The sequence below is a fragment of the Asterias amurensis genome, chromosome 5 (assembly GCF_032118995.1).
Source record: "Asterias amurensis chromosome 5, ASM3211899v1".
NCBI lineage: Eukaryota > Metazoa > Echinodermata > Asteroidea > Forcipulatida > Asteriidae > Asterias > Asterias amurensis.
The window spans coordinates 10,507,635-10,532,246 of NC_092652.1; the positions used below are offsets into that span (position 1 = coordinate 10,507,635).

Genomic DNA, 24,612 nt, shown 5'->3' on the forward strand with positions numbered 1-24,612 from the left:
CCTGAAAGAAAACAAGAGTCTGCATTAATCGTTTCTCAGATTGTGTTTTCCAATGGGAGACTTTCCAATGCTTGGTGGCAGACTTACCGGGTAAATTTACATCGTTTACGTAGTCCTGAACATTTGCATAATTCTGAGAACAATGGCTTCACCCGGTAAGTCTGCTGCCACCTATCGTCCCAGAAAGTCTCCTATTGCGGTTATTCTTCCTGGGTGGACATAACTGCTCATTATTTTTGGAAATATCTTAAAAATACTACCACCTTTTTAAATGAAATTTTCACTGGTTGTTTTCATTGTAGGACAATAAGATTAAAATATTAAGATTGACAATAAGATTAAAACAATCTAATGGTTCCAAAAACCAAAGGTATACTTTGCCTTCGACATTAAATCTGGCAATGCATCTTTAAAGACACTGGACAGTATTGGTAATTGTCAAAGACCAGTCTTCTCACTTGGTGTATCACAACGTGCATAAAATAAGCAAACCTGTGAAAATTTGAGCTCAATTGGCCGCGAAGTTGCCAGATAATATTGAAAAAAAAAAAACCTTGTCACACAAAGTTGTGTGCTTTCAGATGCTTGATTTCGAGACCTCAAATTCTAAATCAGACGTCTTGAAATCGAATTCGCGGAAAATTACTTCTTACTCGAAAACTACATCACTTCAGAGGGAGTCGATTCTCACAATGTTTTATTCCATCAACCTCTCCCTATTACTCGTTACCAAGTTAAGTTTCATGCTAATAATTATTTTGAGTAATAACTAATAGTGTCCACTGCCTTTAAGGAGAGAAATGTCAAGTAACCACCAAATGATTACTTCTTCTCTTGTGTAAGACTGTCAAGCCAGCATCTGTGGTTGCCATGTTCGTTATGCTTTGCAAGAGCTTGTTTCATCAAGGGATTGATTGGAAGAATTATGAGCTATTTGAGGTCAAATTGATTACTTTTTAAAAATAATTTATAATAACTTTAATGTTTTGTTGACTTCAATAGGGACCGGTGATAAAGTACAACAGTAACCAACGCTACGCCACAAATTCCATAACTGCTTCTATTGTCAAGCTCATAGCCAAGAAAGTCAGCGTGAATTTACAGGTATTTAATATGTTTATTTTATATTTTAAAAACTACTCTAAGATAAAATTATGAAGAAATGAAGAAAAAAATGCATAGAGCATTGCTTTAAACACTGAATTAAATTTTGTCCTTGCCTGTTTGCAAATTAATAAATTGCAATACATTTTTCAAGAGATTTCTTAATGCTGCAAGGGAAGGACCCACAAGTCAGTTCTTTTCAGAACTGAGAAGTCTCCCGAAAAAAAAAAAAATTAAATTAAATCTACTCCGCAGTACTAGAATATATAGCAAGACAGTTCTCTAAGAACAAACTCTACCGGGCAAGTAGATACACACATGGTGTTACTGCAGAGCAAATATATATTGATATCTCATCATTCACTACCTCAAATCATGTGAATCAGTTTTCAACGCTTTTTTTTTTTTATAGAGATAGCAGGGCGATGTCTGTGGTATAATTTGTTGTAAAGAAGGTTATTCGGTCAATGTAAAGATTTTTCATATTTGCATACTTGCATTTATGTTGAGAACGATGTAAGTAGGCGAGAAATTGTGCTGTTGAAAATCTTGTAAGCTCCGTTGTGTGTGATGCAAGGGTCCCCCCCCCCCCCTCTCCACCTTGACTGACAAGCTTGACACGAATCAAGGACACAACTTCTCAACAACTCCTTCAGCCAACTCCCATGAATAATTCTTGCCGGCCATCTCCGTCTCCGTTTTCAGGACGTGGTGGTGAGAAACGACAGTGCCTGCGGGTCCACCATCGGCCCGATGCTGTCAGCTAAGTTGGGATTGAGGACTTTGGACATTGGCTCTCCCCAGCTCAGTATGCATTCCATCAGGGAGATGTCCTGTACGTCTGGGGTCAAGCAGAGCTGTCTACTCTACCAGGTTTGTTTGTCAAATACCTCAAGGAATATTCATTTTGGTTTTACCCTTACACATATGTGTGCAAGCACTGTTCACTCCGTACTTTCTCGAAGCTCTGCGAATACGAACCCAGGACCTTTGCAATTCTAGAGCACTGACGTAACTAGAACACTAATCTTTCCCAGTAGCTAGAGGCAGGTTTGTTTGTCAAATATCTCCAGGAATATTCATTGTGGTTTTACCCATATACATGTACACTGATGTGTGTTAGCACTGTTCACTCCGTACTTTCCCGAAGCTCTGCGGAAAAAAAAATCACAGACATATTACTCAGGTGAAGTTCGAACCCACGACCTTTGCAATTCTGGAGTAGATGTTAAATTTGCATCGGGGATAAAGAATATTCATTTTCCTTTACCATTACATCGATGTGTGTTAGCACTTTTTTACTCTGTATACTTTCGCAAGCTCTCTGGAAAAAAATCACAGGCTTATTACTCGGGTGGGATTCGAACCAAGGACCTTTGCAATTCTAGAGCAGTGTCATACCAACTAGACCACCGAGATTGCCCAGTAGCTAGAGGTAGTTCAAATCCTATATTTTAGCAGCGGGTACTGCAACAATTTAGTAGATGTTAAATTTGCATCGGGATGAAGAATATTCATTTTAGTTTTATGTGTAATAGCACCGTATACTCAGTATTTTCCAGAGTTCTGTGAACAAAAAATCACAGGCATATAAGACAGGGGTGTCTGAATGGGCTTTATCCCTGATGCGGAGTGAGTTCTAAATTAAAGTTAATAACGAGAAACCCTATCGATTCACTTTAGCAAAAGTAGTGGTCCCGGCCGATTTCCTACCTTCGACCCAGGTAGTAGTTCATAAGCGGGACAGTTTATTCTTGAACTGAGAGGTCTCAAGAATTCCGTTAAATTTTTTTTACTCTGCAGCGGTAGAATAAAAAGCTACACAAGTTCTCAAAAATCAACTCAGTAAGTAGGTATACGCATGGTGTTACCGCAAACCAAAAAATAGTTATGCAATCAACAAATTATTTATCACTGCCGATGTGTGTTAGCACTGTACATGAATACTCAGTACTTACCCAAGCTTTGTGAAAAAAGGCATATTTTTCAGGTGGGATTCAAATCCACGACCTTTGCAATTCTAGAGCAGTGTCTTACCAACTAAACCCCTGACCTAGACCACCAAGATAGGTAGCTAGAGGCAGTTCGAATCCTATATTTAAAGGCACTGGACACTATCGGTAACTGTCAAAGACAAGTCTTCTTTCTTGCTGTATCTCAACATATATGCATAAAATAATAAATCTGTAAATATTTGAGCTCAATCGGCCATCGAAGTTGCAAGGTAATAATGAAAGAAAAAACACCCTTGTCACACGAATTTGTGTGCTTTCAGATGCTTGATTTCGAGACCTCAAATTCTAAATGTGAGGTCTCGAAATAGAATTCGTGGAAATTTACTTCTTTCTTGAAAACTCCGTCACTTCAGAGGGAGCTGTTTCTCACAATGTTTTATACTATCAACCTCTCCCCATTACTCGTTACCAAGTAAGGTTTTATGCTAATAATTATTTTGAGTAATTACCAATAGTGTCCACTGCCTTTAAGCAGCTCCAGGGAGCTGTATAAACATGTAGATCTTCATAGAATGGTTTGGTACCTCGTGTACCATGGTGATTAAATCTTGCAGTTTTTCTTTAAAACCAGTATCTACCGGGTGGGTGGTTGGGAGTCGGGGGTGAAAAGAATGGTCTACGGCGATTTGGAATCTCTCCACAATCATAAGCCTACTTTCTCGTTCACTCACCCCAAACTCAGTTCATCTTTGTACAGTTCAGTGGATATACCTACAATACTTTCCACATTTGGGAAGTAAACAAATTGCAGTGATGGGCACCATCTGTGCCGATAGCATCTTGGACTGGGCAACAGCTTTCCCTGGTTTCCTGACAACTTGTACCCTCATTAATAACCTATCTAGTACCCAAGGAAGTTGATGCTGTACAGTGTATTAGTGTGTACAGCACATTTCTCCTGCCCCCTTGTAGAAGGCGTGGGCCATCTTAGGAGGAAGTCAAAGTCAGGCCTTGACAGGAAATGATGTCAAACACTGGAGCAGTTTGGAACTCGGGAGTCAATTAACAGCCTTTATGTCATGTACAAAGAACACTTCAATCCTCCTCATCCCTTCCATGGCAAAACTCACTGCCAAACTTGAATTTTATTTTATTTTATACAAAATCATTTATTGGTAAACTGAGGGCATTGTTATTCAATTTCAAAGTTTTAAAGGCCTGCTATGTATGGATGAAAATAAAACATGTCGTTTTTTAGCCTTTTTTTTTTACTGTTGACCCCTTGGTTGCACGCGTGTCACTGTGCCCACTCACCATTTTGGTGGTCAACAGGTTTACTTGGAAACTCCACATTGCCTAAAATACGCACTTCACTGAATAACACTCGTTGACATTTACCACCGAAATGGCGCATCCATCATCCGATGATGACGTCAGGTGAATTCGGTCAATTGGTCCTGGGTTTTTATGGCCATGCAGCTTATCTCTGAACTCTCAAAAACTTCTTTTATAGTTCACAGAAGTCTGGCACCAAAATGGCCTTTGAGGTATTTAATGACAATTCATTAGTTTATCCGTTGAAGGGTTTTGATGATAGTGATGACAAAATTATTATTTGGTCTTTTGGTTATTGCCTATTATTGTTTGCTGTTCTCCTAACAACATTTTGTCCTGTGTATTTTTTGTTGCAGGGATTCTATGAGAATTTCCCAGCTGTAGATGCCATCGTGACTGTAGACTAGGAGTTCACCCGAGTCATGAGCCACAAAAGATTATGCAACGTGATCAACACTTCTTAAAACTGCTTAGCATCAAATGTTTCTAAGCACAAAATGACGATGAACAACTATCATGTTATTGTACATTGTCTCACATCAGTTCCCTGGGTGTTTTTTGCTTATCCAATAACTTTAAGCAGTATTATCTCATGGGTAGCTCAGAGAACCCAAAAGTCATACATTTATATTATACTCTTAAAAAGATAATCTTAGGTTGATTTCAAGTATCTGATGATTAGAATTGGTCGCCAATTTACTATGTTGTAATTGTTTTTTGCAACCTATCACCCCCCCCCCCACACACAAGCTTGTATATGCCTCTAACTGTGGACCTCCTATAAACCTTATGCACATGACATCATTTCAGTAGGGCGCCCTCGCCTAGAGATCAAAAGGAGGTTGTCCACTGGCCAATTCTGTCCACCGCGCATACAAATATGTGCGTCTCGATTGTTTCGTCGCTGTTTTTCTCTCCAAGATAGCGGCTGGAAGACGTCAATGCATAAGGTCTCTTGTCCCTCTTTTGTTTATATTTTGCAACAGCTCCCATTGGTTTTGTGCACAATTTCCAACTGTGGATCTTTCCCGATCCGCGGACTCTATAGTCTTCTTTTGTAATAGTTCCTCTTCTGAATATGAATACCAAACCCACACACACCTACATGCACCCCAACTCAATCCACCCCAGGAAGATAATGAACTGGTCCAAGAATCGGAATCCAGCATTTTCCTTCACCATGCCTTACTGTAGACCAGGGGCCAATTTCATAGAGCTGCTTAAGCAAAAAATTTGCTTAAGCACGAAAATAGCTCGCTTATTTTAACATGTTACTGGCCAAAATTTCATGCCATATACATTGCTTATGACTAGTATTTAGCTGTTGTTTACTTAGCATAACAACTGAGTGGAGTCTTGGCCGGTAATCTGATTTTACTAAGCAATGAATTTTTTGCTTAAGCAAAATTGTGTGCTTAAGCAGCTCTATGAAATTGGGCCCAGTTTGCCCCAGACTTCTGTTTTGATAACATACAATTTTGATTAATGTCACTCATGCAAATCAACGCCGAGTATGTCCACCTACATAGTGCATGAACTCCATGAATTATTAATCAGTCGCAACCTTGTACGAAAGGAAGACAAAAAGCAAGTGTAATGATCTTGACCTTTTTATACCCAACACTTCTCAGTCTCAAATAATGATAAGACTGGGGAGGGAGAGAAGTGGGGAGTGTTGGTTGAAGCCTCACGGGGATCAATCAAGTCTTAATGAGACACTTGCTTCCTAGTCCTATCAGCAGTCACTATGCATTAACCATGCAGTCTGCTCTATGAATCATTAATAAGATGCATACTTGTGAAGTTGCAGTCATTCCACTACTCCTGTATTTCTTGAGTTGCTCCTGTGAAACTCTGTCTGTTCTGGCAAGGAGATGTGTCTAATGTTTCAAGTCTTGTAGGAAGTAACTTGTCTTTAAAAGGAGGGGTATAGACGATGTGACCTATGACATCTCATGTTTACAAAAGAGCCACAGAGCCTGGACTTCATGCAGGCTTGATTTGTACGCAGCCTAATTGAAGAAATTATAAAATCTTATATTTTATGGAGACCGCACCGTCCAATTTTTATCAACTTTTGATATGGTGAAAGGGTGCACATCTCAAAACTTGTCCAGCTTTTACTTTTATAATTCTTGGATTTATGTGGAGACAATTTCCCATATGACCTGTGCGGTATTGTGCCTGCCGGAATACTCAAAGAATGTACAAGGTCACAATTATTGTAAACAAAGTTCACAAGGTCTATACCTTTTGCAGTTACTCCACACAATTAATTACCATGAACACTTCTTTGTAAAGAGCGCTGAAGAACTGTAGTGTTGATAGTATAAAAACAAAGGTGTTTTCTTCTTTCATGATTTGTTCGCAACTTCGATGACCAGTTGATCCCAAATTTTCGCAGGTTGGTTATTTAAAATGAATATGTTGGGATATAAACAAACTGAGGGCACTGCCCGTCGATTTCACAAAACTCTTCGTAATTTAAGTCTAATCTTAGGACTTAAAGGACAAGTCCAAACCCTGCACTGTAGCATGCAGACTTTAAGATTAATTCTTACTAAGGACGAGTTACTCGTCTTAACTCGAGATAAGACGAGTCCTAACTCTTTGTGAAATCGACGGCAAGTTATACCCTGCAGTTTTATGTTTAATACCTAAATGTAGTTTATGGCTATCAAAATTAAATCATATTGTTAGGAAGGTAAAATGTAGACATGAAATATTTAAGAAGTACATTATACTAAACAAATCAACAAAGAAAATTTGAGAATAAGACTCGGCCTCCGTTTCGGGTTACTTATATAAACAATTCAGAATGATTCCCAACTGATGTTCATTTTATCATTATACCTGTGTAATTGGTCCCACACATTTGGGCGAGATTGGCAAATGGGGTTTCTAAAAATAAGCATGCCACATTTTCAATGTTAGTTTTAACAAAGTATTTTCATTACACGGAAATTGAAAGTGTATTTACAGCAAGTTACTGAGAAGTAGTTTTTTTTCTAGAGTTTTACAATTTAGAAAGAAAACTTGATTTCGTAAATAAAAAAGTCTTTATTTGGGCTTTCTCTTTGATATCTGTGAGACTGACAGTCTATAAAGGTATTGTGTTGTACTTAAAGGAACACGTTGCCTTGGATCGGACGAGTTGGTCTATGAAAAGCGTTTGAAACCGTTTGTTATGAAATGCATATGGTTAGAAAGATGATTTAAAAGTAGAATATAATGATCCACACAAGTATAACTCAAAATTGCACGGTTTTCATTTTACGTCGCGAACTAACACGGTCAGCCATTTATGGGAGTCAAATGTTTGACTCCCATAAATGGCCGACCGTGTTTGTCGACGAGGTAAAACGAAAACCACGCAATTTCGAGGCATATTTGTGTAGATCATTGTATTCTACTTTTACAACATCTTTCTAACCATATCGATTTTATAATAAACGGTTAAAAAACGCTTTGCAAAGACCAACTGGACCGATCCAAGGCAACGTGTTCCTTTAAGAACATCATTCATATAGATCCTCAGTTTGTAATTATCACATCAAACAACAAACCATTGATTATTCAATCAAATTTGGTGATAACGGTTTTTAAAAAAAGGTTTGAGGGTTATGCTTTACCTTAGCTTCTGTGGATGTTCCTAAATTTGTAAACCTACTTTAGACCAAACCTGCTCTTTTCAGGGCCAACACTGACTCATAAGAGATTTAGACATGGTTGTACCCGCAAGTTTACTGTTTATTTGTAGTTCTTTCTTATTTCTCCACACCATGCAAAGCTTCAAACAATCCTACTTGTTTCAGTAAATGTCAGTCCATGAACTAGACTTTAAAATTCTTGAATCTGTGAAGTATTTTTCTCAATCTGATAAATTAATAGATGTTATGATAATTCATCTATTTTGAAAAAGTTGTTTTTAGTACAAACAATATCATTTGTCAACCTTTGATGGTTTTCTTTTGTAATGTATATCTGAGTGTATATAACAAACTTATAACACGAATTAAGAAAATGCATAAGCAACCTGTTCAAGTGTGTTCTTTCATTTTTGAATGTTGGTTTTAAAAGCAGCGGTACGTTTTTGATATCAAGTTGTTTTGTCAACGATATAATGCCATGAAAAACAACGTGTGGAATTTGAGTGGATTTCCAGAGTGGATTTCCACATTGTGAGAAATAGTACCTAGTGTTATTTACGGCTACACCAAACGGACATCAGACGGAAAATGTCTCGTGGCACTTGGTAGGCCTACGTGGCACCGTACATTTATAAGCTTTGATATTTTAATCGTTAAAATGTACATTTTCGTGATCTGTTAGTCTACAAACTTTATCATGCTGTGAAAGGATAACATGCGCGGTCTGATATGTTTTTATGGAACCACTTAACAACGCGACCACGCCACGGCCGGCTTCCCGCCAAAAAAGTACCCGACAATTTACTCATCTTTTAGGGATGAAGCAGTGGTGGCGTGTACTACATATAAACACTTTTTCGATCGGTAAAGCCGGTGAGTGTATACATTCTACGAGACCAAATCGAATTTTCTACATTTTAGCTACCCGATGCGCCTGACTATACACCCAGCTGCCGCATAGCTGCTATTCGTGTGAACCAGTTCCAGACAAAATGAAGGTTTTTTTTCTTCTTTTTGCGACCTACTTTCTTAAGTTGGAATGTCGGCGACGTTTATTTAGTTTTCTCTGCCGTACTCTAAATATAGACCGAATAAAAAGGGCAAACAGTTATCCAGAGAAGTAACGGCGCTCCAATGAACAATAAGAACGACTGAAGTTTCAACGGATCGCACTCTACCCAAGATAAGATTTCAAGTCAGCGTGGACATACTAATAGGCGATGGCGTCGTGTGAAATCCTAGAGTAGTACACATAGCACTTGTAGCCTTTATCTTTCTCCATTGAAGTAGGGCTTGAAGGGACGCTAAATGCTGTTGACCACTGGATCAAGTTTCACCTCTTGGTATGAACGGCAGTATCTACACCCACTCGTCTTGGCCGTAAAGGGTAGAGGTTAATGTCCTACCACGGTGTTTTTGAAGCACCGTGGAAAGTGGGACAGCCCCTTGCCGTTCGTTCCCTCCAGACGACCCCGATTCATCAGACCCGCTCATCAGACGTAACTTTGTTTTTGCGCCAAACTTGACTGACTCGAAAACGCTCTTGAGGTTTGGGAGAGGGTTGGCCTGTTGGATGATCTACTACACACCAATAATTGCGCTGGATTTGTGTCAAAGTAGATCCAGAAATAACAGAGAAAGAGTGTTCATTTCACTAAGGAATACATTTTGTAAAATTTCAGAATGGGGAAGTTGAGTCACATTGGTCTAAATTATTGCGTTATCAAGCTGATGAAATGTGTTTCATGGACCTCTCTCTCCCACGCCGAAACGGTGCGTCCAATCGGACTCGGGCTATTGTGCTTTGTATTTCACAGACTTTTTTTGTTTCTGTGGAGCAAGTATCACACAAATTTAATCAAACATGTGCACATAAAAATGTTAATAACATACCTTGAAGTCGGATTAAGTTTACATGCAGAAACGTTTTATAACATTCCTCTGTACTTGGCCTATCTTACTATTATTTAGCCAGCAATGTCTGAAAGTACAATATTTATCAATAGACCTTTCAAATAAAACCCTTAAATATACAACTGAACTTGGATTTTCTACCTCTACGGACTGAATGGGTAAAATAAAATACGAGCCTGGTTAGCTTAGAAAGGGTGGCTGTTTTTGTATCAACGACCGCCCATAGTATAAAAGAAAGAAAGAATAAAAAGAGAGGGGAAAAAAATGAAAATAAGTATTTGCAAAGGCTGGAGAGCGCCCTCAACGCTTTCTTGTTTGACCTGACCTAGATAGGTGACCACGAGTGTGGATGCATTGCAAAAAAATGATAATGATACCTAGGTTGTCCAGTTTGTTTTAATTGGATTACCATTTAATGTGTTACCATATGCGGGGGGGGGGGGGGGGGGGCAGGTGACGATTGCATGAGAAAGGTGCTGCCCCAAATTGCTCAGCTACTTGCAAATGTTCCATTATTTTATAAGTGGGTGATTTCATCAAAAACATTTAAACTTTATCGCGGGAGTCTGTGTTACCATGTTTAGTACCCGATAATTTCTACCTCTATGGATGTCTGTTGGCCCGGAATGGGTTTACATTAAATGAAGGGGGCTACAACAGCAAATAGCTCTATGAAAAGTCTCGGGCGGATGAAATACATGATAGAAATAAAAGATAACAAAAAAGTTAAAACGGTGGTTGTCTGCTAAATTTTTATGAACTTTTGTGAAGTCTTACCCCCCCCCCCAAAAAAAAGGGCTTTCTTTTGCGACAGAACCCCCATAATTCATACCAGCACTATTTGAAATAATTATCTTTTTGCTGAATATGGTATACAAATATTCATAACACTGTTCGAGTGTGGATCGTATAGCATTGCATTGCAAAGTGAACTACTTCTTCGCTGTCAAATTTGATAACATCCCTTACGGTATAATGGTATTGCCCAAACAAGCATAGCATGCATGCATGCTGTACAGCGTACACGCACAAACGTATGCAGCATATTTTCCACCAAACCGGCTGCCTCGAGAAAACACTGATAATCCACTTTTTTTCTAGAGTTCTTCTGTCTGTTGACTCTTCCGAGAGCTCTTCCTATCAAGTAACTGTTATTCCGTAAGTAATACCTCTGTATTTTGGTGTTCATTTTTGCTTTTTCTCGTCACAAGAACGAACCACAACTTGCATGTTCTAAAATGTTGATTGACTGAGTGAACGGCGTGTTTTTGACATCCCCGACAAAATAACATGTTTGGCCCCCATGTCGTCCGGCCGTTCCATCAAAACGTCCGCTCAAATTCTAGATTCTAGTTTGCACACATCTAGTTCGCGGGGTCAAATCACTAATTCTGTATTGTTAAATGGGGCCGTTGAGGAAATGGTCTCGATAAATGTGTCAAAGATTGTATTTCAAGATCGGAACGGCATACACGCTTTCACTTCGTTTTAAATTTTAAACATTTCTTGAAGTAGTCGTTGGACATTTTTTGAGGAAAGGCACCAAAATTAGAATGACGTTTTCCGTGACCGACTGTGTGCGTGTGTGTGGAAAGTCGACTGTGTCAACAAACTGATCAAGGGCAGTGGGGCAGCCTTGACATTGGCAACTGTGTGGTTTTAATTCACTAACACCATGGAGGTAGAAATAGACACACACATTGTCCATAATAATGAACAGACTTTGAATATCTGACCCAATTATTGTTATCAGTAAATAGTTTTACCTTATTTATTTATCAGAAAGGTTTTTGTCATTTCAAGTTGCACAAACGACTTGAGAGTTGAGGTGGAATATGGCAACTTCTTGGAAAATTTATCTGTTTGTTTAAAATGTATGGATGAAGGACTGACCAATTGATGTTTATGTATAAACATTTATGAGTTATTATCCATCATTTCTCTCTGTATCTTCTTGATCTGTAAAATAGAAAGAATTGTGAATTCCCAGGGCTGTTTCGCATTCATTTGACTTTTGATAAATAAAAACAATTTAACTAGATTCTTTGCCTGTATTTTGGTTCATAAATAAAATATTATTAGTCTTGATGGGCAGATAATTATGCTGCACGGCATAAGATTGACCTGCACACAAGCACAACCCAATCAAAATGGTTAAAAATATGTTTTTAAAGTATGAATTTAGAAACTCATTCATTTCAAACACTTTCGATTTTACAATTTGGTCAAAGACTTCTGGAAAGTTTCACTGTTGTGCATAATGGTGATTAATTGGGCTCCCTGGGCGAGGCAAGACAGAGCATAGAGTAAGAACAGAGACTTTATGGACAGAGTAAAGAGACAATTTTAGGGTCTATTTTATATATTAAAATATTCAAGTGTGTGCAAAAAAAAGCTCAAAACATTTTTTCAGTTTAATGAAAATGGTTTATAGTTTAAATAGAAAAAAAAATTCCTCAATAATTATTTTGAGATTGTGTCCGGGGGAAAAAAAGCAAATAAGATTCAATAGCAGTTTCAGCAATTATTGACTCGGTTTAAAAGTCAGCGGAGTTATTGTTTAAAAAATGCATGGCATACCTATTTAAAGCTAGTTAATTCAATCTTTACCCCTGAGTGTTTTTGTTTACACAAAATTACTACAATGTGAAAATGAGAGTGTACCGGTAATTTGATATTGTAGAATTTTAACATTGTAGTGAAGTCATTTATGTGCAGTGAAGATGCCCCCTTAAAAAACAAAAATGAAAAATGAACTTAAGCAGAAAATTAAAAATGAGAAACTTCCTGCTTCCATGAAAATAAATGTTTCTTTTGAATTTGTTTTGTAAAATTTGTTGTTTATTTTGAATTGAAACTAGAAAATCAAATATTGCCCTGTATGAGATTCCTAGTAGACTGAAGGATCTAGCACAGGATGGAAAATCTTTAAAACCTGTAATTCAAATCTTTTGTAAAAGCTTGAAACTTTACTTCAATACGAGAAGTGCTGTCCCTATACATTTTTAGGTGCCAGGGTTTGAATGTCAACTGTTTTTTAATTTATCCAGAAAGCATTCTAATGGTTTATTCTGCAAAAAAACACACCTTGCGTCACTCAGTTCAAGTGTTAGTATGCATGTTCAATAACACACTGAGTAGTATGCAATTTTAAATTGTAATGCTTAATCCCGTCAGGAGTTTGATCTTTTTAAGGGCAAGGCCATTTTCATTTTGCAAAAGGCACTTCCATTGGAAAATATTATAGCCAGTGGGAAAGCTTTGAAGGGGCACCAAGGCCAGACCAGGGCAACAAAGGCCATGGCCTTCATGGCATGCATGTAGTTTAAACGCCTTCTAAAATTCCATTTTCAGAAAAGCTTAATATTTATTCCTTCCTTAATTATTTTTGTTTACAATCGCTTACTGGCAATTAGGATGTGGGGCAATTCCATGTATTTTTTTAATTAACTGAATTTTGTGTTTTATCTCCTGTTGTGTGTACAATCACATGGTGGCATACTGCCTGTGAATGCCATGCAAGTTTTGACGTCGCAAAATCAAATGAACAATTTTGGGAGACTTAAGGTGTGACGTAAAATTTGCTTTGAATGAAGCATTCGCAGGAAGTACAAACTGGTACTTAGTGGAAATTGTTACTCCCGAGCCCAAAATTGTATTCATAAATTAAAATGGACGAGATGAAATCCACAGCTTTTAACTGATTAGGTAAAGGTAAGAGCGAAGGTGTAGAATAAATAGTACAATATTTCTTCTCTGAAAATTATGCTAAATATCCCAGAAAATCCTGTTAAATGTAATCTTTATTTGAAAGTGTAAATAAAAATGTTGAAAAAAATAAAAACACCAGACAAAAGACATGACAAGATAATTGTAATGTCTGGGTCTTCATAATAAATGTTATGGTAGAAATAACAGAGTTCTTCAAGAGGTTTTCTTGTAACAGAGTCATCTCCCTTTTTACAATCAATACTTCCTTCCTTTGATATTACTGTCGCTTCAGACATTACAGAAAGTGCACATTCTTATGAAATCAAGGTCAGATTCCAAGAAGAGAATCAGACGCTGTCTTTAAATTAAAAAAAAGCTCTTTAAAGGCAGTGAGTGGACACTATTGGTAATTTACTCAAAATAATTATTGGCGAATAATCTAACTTGGTAACGAGTAATGGGGAGCTGTTGATAGTATAATACATTGTGAGAAATGGCTCCATCTGAAGTGACGTAGTTTTTGAGAAAGAAGTAATTTTCCACAAATTTGATTTCAAGACCTCAGATTTAGAATTTGAGGTCTCGAAATCAAGCATCTGAAAGCACACAACTCAATGTGACAAGGGTGTTTTTTTCATATCTCCCAACTTCGATCACCAATTGAGCCCAAATTTTCAAAGGTTTGTTATTTTATGCATATTTTGAGATACACAGAGTGAGAATACTGGTCTTTATCAATTACCAATAGTGTCCAGTGTCATTAATAAAAAAAATGAACATCAGCTTGGTGAAGTGCTCGTTCATCATCAGAGGAAGTGGGGTCAATAACCTACTAATACCTGCTACTAATACCTGCCCATGGAGACTGCGTACTTAAAAAAGTCATTCTTACATCAGGTAATTAAAGTTCTGGTTGTAAGGCCACATGAAAACAACAATTTTATGAAATCGAGACTTTTAAGAAAACCACCGTATGATTTGTGTGATTAGCATTCACTGTCAATGAGGATGTCAATATGAATTCAATGTCTAATCAAATTGAATTCAATTGATTTTGATATTATATATATTTTTTAAATGCATATTAACTACATTTTCAAACACCTTTTCCAACCTAAACCGGGCTTGTGTTGACCTGACTTAGAAATACTAAGGAACTTGGTTTGTTGTGTGTGGGTGTGGGTGTGTGTGGGGGGGGGGGGCATATTAAGCAGAGTAAACCATATCAACAGTTTTTAAATTCTGCATTGAAATGATACGTTGGAGATATTGTATGCTTAAAGGCACTGGACACTATTGGTAATTACTCAAAATAATTATTAACATAAAACCTTACTTGGAAATGAGTAATGGGGAGAGGTTGATGGTATAAAACATTGTGAGAAACGGCTTGATCTGAAGTGCCATAGTTTTTGAGAAAGAAGTAATTTTCCATGAATTTGATTTCAAGGCCTCGGATTTAAAACTTGAGGTCTCGAAATCAACCATCTAAATGCACACAACTTTGTGTGAGAAGGGTGTTTTTTCTTTCATTATTATCTCGCAAGTTCGATGACCGATTGAGCTCAAATTTTCACAGGTTTGTTATTTTATGCTTATGTTGAAGTACACCAAGTGTGGATGCTAGCCTTCGACAATTACCAATAGTGTCCACTGCCTTTAATTCTACTTAAATATTTGTGTTGTTTTATAATTGATTTGAACTGATTGATTGGAGACAGCCTGAGAAAGTTGCAGTTTGTACCAATGGTAAAAGAAGCAAGCTTGTACATGTAGACCTAAACCTTTTCTCTCTCTTCCTTCGGCTGCTTTGACTGTATTTCGTTTCTTTGACTGTCATTTCTTTTCTTTGACTGCTTTGAGAGCTCACAACAATAAGTGAACCAGATACATTGAAAAGAAATAATTTGTAAAATCTGTATTCACCTCGAAAGATTGCGGGCTTTGTAGTTGATATGAACCTATCCTTGTCAAGTTGTAGAGAGACTCGATGGCGGGTATTATGTTACCTTTTGCACATCATGAATGTAGGACAGTAGAGTCAAAGCACTAATATAGTACAGCGTTACCAGACCACAAACACAAAATGGTGGCTATGTGACACACGTCGGCATTTTTTTTTTCTTTCTTCTAATGGAAACTGTCTGATCTTGTGTTTGTCAGATGCTTGCTATTAGGAAAACGGAGGCCCTTGTATGATCAGTGCTTTCTCCTCATGCACCGCTGCATTAGCTGCGCCAGTTCCCCCTGCATCTCAAATGAGGGAATCAAGTGATGCATGGCGATACGTAAGAGTGTCAAAATAGGCCCCGTTTTTAGAGTCTGACGGTGGTTCTTTCCTGCAAAGTGTGCAAGAGTGTTTGCCTTGGTGCTGGCGTGGAGAGACCGGAAATTTTGGGGAGCTGCGTTCGTGTCGATGAATGTGTTGTGAACCCTGTAAATCAATTTATCATGCAGTTCAAGTATTTGTTCAGTCTTTCAGCTGAGCTTCTAAACTAGGTTATCTGTGGTCCATTAACACCTCGCTGAAGAACCCTCTGAACAACTACTTCGTATTACTTAACTAAGTGAGTGTTGTTTGGCCACCGAAAGCACTTTTTATGTTGTTGTTCAGTAACTTGTGTCCTATGTAAAACCTCTGGCTCTTCAGTTAGTTATTTACACTGTGCCAAATGGGTATTTGTAATACTCCGGAATAATTCTTAGTGCCTCAACAAAGATGTCAACAAGATTACAGGATAAAAAAGGACACACTTGATGACTTTAAAACAGACAAAAACCTGTATTTTCACTCAAATCTACCATTTCCAAGTGCTGCCTTGAAAGTGCAAACTATTTCATCTTCTTAAAGTTTCTGGTCGAAACTTACATTTTCAAATTTTCTTGGACCATCTTGGCTGTCATATTTTGAAGGGAACATAAAAATATTGGCAAAGTGCCAACTATTTCATCTTCTTCTTTTAGTTTTGTCAACATATACCTTTTCAAATTTTCTTAAGATCATCTTGGCTGTCATTGTTTGAGGGGAACATGAAAGTACACGTGATGCCTTTTGTCGGCCCAATGCTGCACCCTCATTTGTATGCTGAACGCACTCTTGAATAAATGGTTCAGAAGCCGCAGGAAGCTGACTGGCGGATGTTGGGATGTTATGCAAAGTGCTCTGTCGTATTGACTAGTCCAGGCCCTGTGTCTTATTGAACATATTCAAGTATCCCATCCAAGAAGCTGACGCAGTGAATACAGGAGCAGAGCGTGCATACCCCAAGAGACGGAAGTGTCCCTTGGGTGTCTAGAATCTATGCCAGACGACAAGGGATAGAATTGGTAATTCAGTGTCGACCAGATCAACAGCGCTTTCCATTTTTTTATTCGGTTAGATAACAGGTTTTTTCTTGGTCTGCTAAAGGAAGAAAGTGGGCAAGGTGGGTTGTTGAAGTCTTGTTACAGTATTTACACGAGTTTGAAAAGATCGACCATTGGTGTTCACTGCTGGTGTTGGCTTACCCAAATCTGATGTATGTTTGGCAAGTTGCACCTGTTTGACCAGAAACAGTTTTCATTTGGAGAAAGTTTATGCAAGCAAGACTTCAAACTTGAACAATACTCAGAACATTTGTTTTTGTAATGTACATGTTTTTCTCAATGTATTGTTAGGAAGTTACTTTTAAATTAAAAACTAGACAGTTTAAAATTTTCCACTTTAAAACCTGCAATTCCAGACCCTGTTATCTGATTCGGGAAATGCTAGGATTAATCCTATCTTGAGTTAGGACGAGTAACCCGTCCTAACTTAGGATGGGTTCAATTCGTCCTAACTAACGTCTTTAGATATATATGGAACTGAACTCGTCCCAAGTCCTAAGATTAATCCAAATTTAGGAAGAGTTTGGTGAAATCGACAGCTGATCACATGAAACATTCCTTTAACATTTTAATAAGTACACCTAATTGACACCAATTGAAAGTGACAATACAGGTTGGAATTTTTCTAATGACTGAACTTTGCTAATTTATCAAGCCCAGTGAAGCTTTCATTACTTAGAGCACGGATGGTTCAACAGTCATATCTCGTGGTGCATTAAAACATGATTGAAGTCATTTACAGTCATGTATTCAGCCTGGCTTAGGAGTTGAAAGTGTGAACAAAATCCTCTCCTTTATCATCCGTTTCAGTCATCAGTGTGTTGATTCTCAAATTCTGATATGGGTTCAATTTCACATTGATGATTTCACATTTAAAAAAAAAATCAATATTTCTTTGAAATGTCCTTTTAGCAATCCACCTCCAAATGTATTCTTTGAAGAATTTGTAAATCAATGTCAAATATATACAGCGACAAAAATCCCATGAATCCTCTATTTTAATATTCTCATTCCCTTTAGCCGGGGTTAAGTCATTGACTAATTCATGGCATGTTTGACACAACCCTTTGCATGTATTTACCAATTATTGGTACTGTTCAAGCATGGTTCAAGCATCCACTGACTAGCAATTTAATAATGCCTTATCAGTGTGGGCGCATTTTAATATCTTGGTCACTGCCTTATCTTGAAAAACAGTTATAATTTCATCCACAATCGCCTCGATTGAGGACTAGATCCCGAGGGAGTTGAGACAGCTACGGCCAAACTCGGCATCGGTATAAGGTTGCTCAATGGGCGGAAAAAAGGAAAAATCTTTAAGCCTCCGTCCATGATGGTCCATGGCAGTGAATGAGGTCATGAGACAAGATGGCGGCAAGCAGTCCCAACCACAGAATATGTTGTATTGATCCTGCATTCTTGATGAAAGGCCATCTGCCTAGCTGGCTGTGGGGCTGTAACCCTACACCGGTCTGTGCCAGTAGAATGGGCTACAGCATGAGCTTATTTTTCCTCCCTAGTTGATGACCTCAATTTGCTGGTCCATGGTTAATTGAGCGTGACACTGATTTAGATTTTTTTTCAATATCAACTATTTTTTTTGAAAATGCTATCTCCAAATGTAGAGTGCGTTATTTCGCTTTTGATGTACCGTACAACTTACATACGTTTCAAAATTGATCGAAAATGGTTGCATGAGTGTTGAATGCTCGAAAGTTTGAGTACTTTGCCTTTGTGATTTTGATTTTATTACACTGTTTTTATGACCGCGTGGTTATCGCTCACTGGTGTTCAAATGTAAAACCAAAATAATTTATTTTTTATTTTTGGGGAATTTTTATTTTTATTGGATTGTTTGTGGCTTGAAATATTGTCTTCTCACCAGGAACGCTTTAAGGCTCTACACTAGTGGTTGACACATCAGCTTTCAAATATTTATTAGAAACCACGCCAAGTTGCCTGTGGAATGTGTTTTTTTCTGCAGGATTTGGAAAACACTGATTATACCGTAATCGGTGTAAGTGTACATCCAAAATCATCCTCCGCTTTACCCGATGCAATTTTAGTACATCAATAAAGCTTGACTTAAAGGCAGTGGACACTATTGGTACTTACTCAAAATAATTATTGGCATAAAACCTCACTTGGTAACGAGAAATGGTGAGAGGTTGACAGTATTAAACATTGTAAGAAACAGCTCCCTCTGAAGTGACGTAGTTTTCGAGAAAGAAGCAATTTTCCACGAATTTGATTTCGAGACCTCAAGTTTATGAATTCAAGCATATGAAAGCACACAACTTCGTGTGACAAGGGTATTTTTTTCTTTCATAGTTATGTCCAATGACCAATCAAGCTCAAATTTTCACAGGTTTGTTATTTTATGCATATGTTCAGATACACCAAGTAAGAAGACTGGTCTTTGACAATTACCAATATTGTCCATTGTCTTTAAATTGATTTCTATTCAACTGGGGCATAAACATCTTTATAACAAGAAGTAAGCTTCGAATACTTAGAAATTCCACAACTTTTTGTCAGGTTCATTTCCAAAGTCTGGGTACCTTTCATAAGCGTTTGAGCATCGTGTGCATTTTGACGGAGCATGCGATAGTAACAAGAACTGAAAATCTATACAAATTTTTGATAAATCTACCATGTTTTTATGGTTTTTAGGAAAAGAAAATTTAGAAATTTTTTATAAATGGGAATAAAAGAGTGGTGACTCGGTATTGAACGTTCATTTAAAAACCTTGTTCCACTCTTTTATTTCCTTCATTCCAGTCACATATTTTGTTCTGTACCATTGCACTGAATAAAATTTGGGAACAAGGTTGAGGTCACACCGGTACAGTATGGTACGTGTGCATAGTTTACATTGGTCGATATCAGCTCATGTATAAAGAGGTGAATTCATTGCAGGGACATTCTCTTATGCTCCCTCCAGCAGTCAGTCGAAACTGTCCTCATAACCCAGTTGTGGACGCCCTGATGTACACTACTGCCTTGTCAGGAAAATTTGTTTGGCTCCTCTTTTTTTTTTTAGCAAAGGACTACAGGAAGTGTTTTGGGGATAGTTTAAGCTTCATAAAATGTGTGCAGTTTGCCCCACAGCATTTACGATGTGGAAATAATTTGGTGAGTTTATGAAAACGCCAAGTTAGGGAACTCTTTGATAGTTCAACTAAACAGTGAACTGTAAACTTTTTTTTGTAGGGAAACAATGCTTGTGTCTTTGAAGGATAGTTTTCAGTTGTTTTGGGGCTATTGGCTAGATATAGTCTATTTGCGTTTATTTGTCAGGAAATCATGAATGAGAAGAGATATGGGATTAATTGCTTGTTAAAATATTAACAAATTGATTTAAGACACACATTTTTTATAGTAAAAAATTCTGCCAAAATATTTAGAAATGCTAACAATGAGAAATATCCATTGGTGTATAAAACCCCGGTGCAAATTTAACATCATTTAATTAAAAAATATGATGAGAACAAGTTAAATTTGTTGGTCTACATCAAATCGTCTGGTCAATTGTGGTCATTTGTGACCGCTATGGGTCATTTTGGTTCAGGTAGCTTGTGACAGCAACAATCTATGTGGGGTTAAATACAGTACACTGTACATAATGAATTGTTTATCTGATTTTGTTTATAAACACAAAATTTCAAATTTAGCGTTGCTAGGTTTCATGAGCGTTAACTGCAGGTACATGTGTGTGGCTGTTTTAATGTAAGATCTTCACTAAAGTGGACCAGTGCACAGAATGCTTCTTTTGATTGGATTCGGTTAGTCGGCATTAATCTTATTTGTCACATGACAATTACAAATGACTGGTGATAATGAAAACCAGTCTAGGATTAAGTAGGCCCTTAGCTCTTACCGGCTCTGGACACTGGACAGTGCTTGTCTCTTAAAAATCAACCCTCCTTTTAAAAGAAATAAAGTGGGACTGACTTGTGGCTTTAGGATTCGTAAGAAGTGCCACTTAGGTTTCTTTCTTCAACTAAAAAGTCTGGCATTGCTGTGTTGTATTGCAAGCCCATGGGTATACCCCCATGTATGGCTTTGGTATGGGGTCCAAGAGTCTAGGTCACCAGGTCACCCTGTAGAGGTCATAGGGTCATGGCCAAATGATACAAACAGTCTACAGCTGGGGGTAGTGAGTTTAGAACAACCACTTTTTGTAGGGTAAGTTCCTGGTCGTGTAAACCCAGGGGACATGAATGGAGGATGAAACATTACTCAATATGGTACAAGAGCTTATTATATGTACATATCCCCAGATGCACATCACAGGACGGGCAAAATGAATCATATCTGATACTGCTTTACGTATATGACATGTACAGGTATTGAATTGGTGTTTTTAAAAGGAAATGGATGCCTATTGAATCTCAGAAATAAAAGGTCAAATGTGCAGAGGGAGTAGAGGAACTTGTCTTTTAAAAAAAAAGATTCAATGACGTGGTTACGGAGACACTAGACACTGGATAGTCATTATAGTCTAGGTTGAGTGAGAAGCCATCTTTAAATGTGTCAAGTATTCATGTGTGTCTTTTTCTAATTTGCAGTGAGGCACCATATCTGCTTGTACATGTGTATGCGGTTTGAGGAAACATCACAGTCGGTCTGAGCTTACATTTGCAATTTGTACACTGATGTGCGGCGGAGTCTGAATACTGACGACTACATTTACAACGTCATCTTTTGGACACCAGGTACGCATTAAAATTCTTCTTTTTACAATCACTCGTCATCGATGTTGAGTCTTCTGACTATTGGGAAACTTAACTTGCTCTGTCGGTTTGGACTTGGAACAGCATTTGCAGCTGACACAAGTTCTTCACAGTATATCCATGGTGGTACTGCAGATCTCCTGCAACTTGAAGAGAACAATCTTGATGGCCAAATCATGTTGCGGGCCAAAATGATTTATGTTTGAAAGAGCAAGGGTAACAAGGCATTTTCTCATGGTAAAGGGCACCTCTACTCTATGAGGAAATTACAAATCTATTGGAACATTCAAGGGCCACCAAGGCAATGACCAGGGGCTGCGGAGGCGATTGACTCTTGACTCTTGATCGGGCCTGTTTATGAAAATGAATCCTGCCGTACAAAAGTTAGTGTATGCCATAAAAAAAAACTCTTTCAGGAGGGATTTTTAGTTTTCCGACTTTGTTCCAACTAAAAATTTCACAGACAATTAAATTTCACAGATAAATTTTGAAAGTTTTCATATCATGTACAATGTACTCAACCAATACCACCTTTAAGAGAAGCATTCACACTGTCTTCTTTATATATGTTCGTGTTGTACAATTCCTTTTTGTATGGTTCAAATCCACCCACCATTGTTAACTGTTTGACCTTGGACCGGTACTATAGATGTTGGACTAGTTTTTTGTGTGTTTGTGCTCCACTGAGCTGTAATGATCCAAAACAATTTTCAGAATGAGAGGGCAATATGCACTTTATATTCATGAGGTATGTTCTTTAAAGGTACTAGACACTGTTGGTAAATGCTCACAATAATTGTTAGCATAAAAACTTACCCGGTTAGGAGCAATGGAGAGCTGTTGTTTTATAGTAATAAAAACATTGTGAAAATTGGCTCCCTCTAAAGTAGTTTGTGAGAAAGGGTATTTCTTACTAAATAAAATCCTAAAAGACTGGCCTCTGACAATTATCTAAGAAGCCCAATGCCTTTAGTACCAAAATACAAGTATTGCATGAAACCAAACATTTTGGAGGTTGTTGCACTGTTGTTATTTCTCTTTCCTCCCTGTGAACAATTGTATAATGAATATAAAGGCAAAGTTTGTTCACCTTTGGTTTTTGGAACCGTTCGAGTGTAGAATGTAATCGTATACTAGAAAACGACACATTTTTTATATCTCCTAAAATCTGGAGTAAATTTTGACACTAGGAAGAACATCCCTAATTTCAATACACAAACATAAAACTTTTCTCAGATCAAACATTTTTTGCATCCCTTTCTCTACAACACGTTCCTTAGAAGGGAATTGTTCAAACATTATCTCAAAATGTTACACATTATCGGCAGCCGCAGTGCTTCTTACTAAGTAAGATTTTATGGTCATTAATTTATTGAGTAATTATTGAAGGTAATTTTCTTTAAAGAAAGGTGCAGTAAGTGCTTAGACAGGTTTGTTTCTATGTAACATTCTCTTCAATGTTATACAGAGATGTACATAATTCTGTGAGTTCAATATTTGGTGTGTGGTAACACCATGTGAATTTACTTGCTATAAGCCTTTTTGAGGTATGGCAGACGTGACACGCGCGCGTCACACGCCGCGACTGATGCCACGCTCACCATGTTGGTGGTCATTAGGTTTACGTGTAAACGCCGCACCGCCTAAAATGCGCACTTCACTGAATACATATGTTCTATTTCTACGGTCAATACGCACAAATTTACCACAACTTTACAGTGTTGTAGCATTGTGTCCGCCATACCTCAAAAAGGCTTATAGAGAATTTTTTCTTAGAGAACTGTCTTTCTATATTCTACTGCGGAGTAGATTTATCAGATTGTTCGGGGATTAATCAGATTGTTCTGAAAAGAACTGTCTTGCTTTTTAACTGCTACCCTGGCGGAAGGTATAGAAAATAGGCTGGGACTACTACTTTAGCTTATAGGATTGTAATAAACTGTACTACTGCGGAGCCAGTTCTTAAATTGGTCTCAACGATTTGACTAGCTTGCTCTAGTCATCATCAGGAGACTGAGAATTCAGTAATGTCAGCAAAAGTCATGGTTGTGTGTGCCGTGGCGTTATGAGAAATCTTTCATCAACATGTACACACTGTTGACCCAATTTCCCTGACTTTATAACTCTCATAAATCATGATAAATGTTGGTTATGTCATTTGGGAATCAGATTCCTCAAGTGTTCTTCTGCAGCTTTAATTTTAGGCGATACGATACGTATGTGGTTAGACCATGGAGTGCTATTTCTACCCCCATGGTAAGACCACCATCTTATCTTTGGGGCTACAATTTTGACTCCCAAAATGGCATTTTATCTAATAGGCAGAATACATCTACACCCCTTGCATCTCTGTTTCAAAGCACACATTTTTGTTGGCAGGCTTTTTTTTCACTGCCTGTTTTAAGTAGTTATTTTAAGTAAATGAGAATTAAGTATAGACGCTGTTGTTGGTCCCTGCCTCGCCATTCATAACTAAGTAGAATAATTGAGTAATAACCCTATTATATCATGGACTGTTGGCTCAATTGTGTGTTTTGGTTCCGCGTGAGTGGGGAACACTCTACCTCGGCATTCAATCAGTGCCTTTCAAAGCAGAGGGAAATATATCGCTGTTAACGGTCAATATAAGCACGCAGTCGCAGCCGTTCAGAATTAACATCATGAAGTAAGGTCCACGGCTGATTAGATGAGTTATTAGTGAGAGAGGAAGAGAGAGAAGTTGGCAAGTTTTCTGTTTTTTAATTTTTATATAGACGCTAACGTCTGATGGCTGAATGAGTTTGTAATACGCTGGGGGTACTAATGTAATTCATTTCTCTATAGACTCAAACAACCATCTGC

The 24,612-nt window shown here is 37.8% G+C and overlaps 1 protein-coding gene and 1 long non-coding RNA gene across 4 annotated transcripts in view; both read left to right on the forward strand.

Annotated features, from left to right (window-relative positions):
* LOC139937370 (aspartyl aminopeptidase-like) overlaps window positions 1-7,629 on the forward strand; it is a 37,970-nt gene extending 30,341 nt beyond the window's left edge. For all 3 annotated transcript variants that reach the window (XM_071932483.1, XM_071932487.1, XM_071932486.1), the window contains 3 exons: window positions 1,003-1,104; window positions 1,810-1,977; window positions 4,751-7,629. In XM_071932483.1, coding sequence (XP_071788584.1) covers window positions 1,003-1,104; window positions 1,810-1,977; window positions 4,751-4,801 — 321 coding nt within the window. In that variant the 3' untranslated portion in view covers window positions 4,802-7,629. The remainder of the gene's footprint in view (window positions 1-1,002; window positions 1,105-1,809; window positions 1,978-4,750) is intronic.
* A 3,340-nt stretch (window positions 7,630-10,969) lies between these two features.
* The window catches only part of LOC139937098 (uncharacterized), an 85,958-nt gene continuing 72,315 nt past the window's right edge, over window positions 10,970-24,612 (forward strand). Inside the window, exons 1-2 of the long non-coding RNA XR_011786048.1 lie at window positions 10,970-11,116; window positions 21,607-21,753. This is a non-coding gene — a long non-coding RNA (uncharacterized lncRNA). The remainder of the gene's footprint in view (window positions 11,117-21,606; window positions 21,754-24,612) is intronic.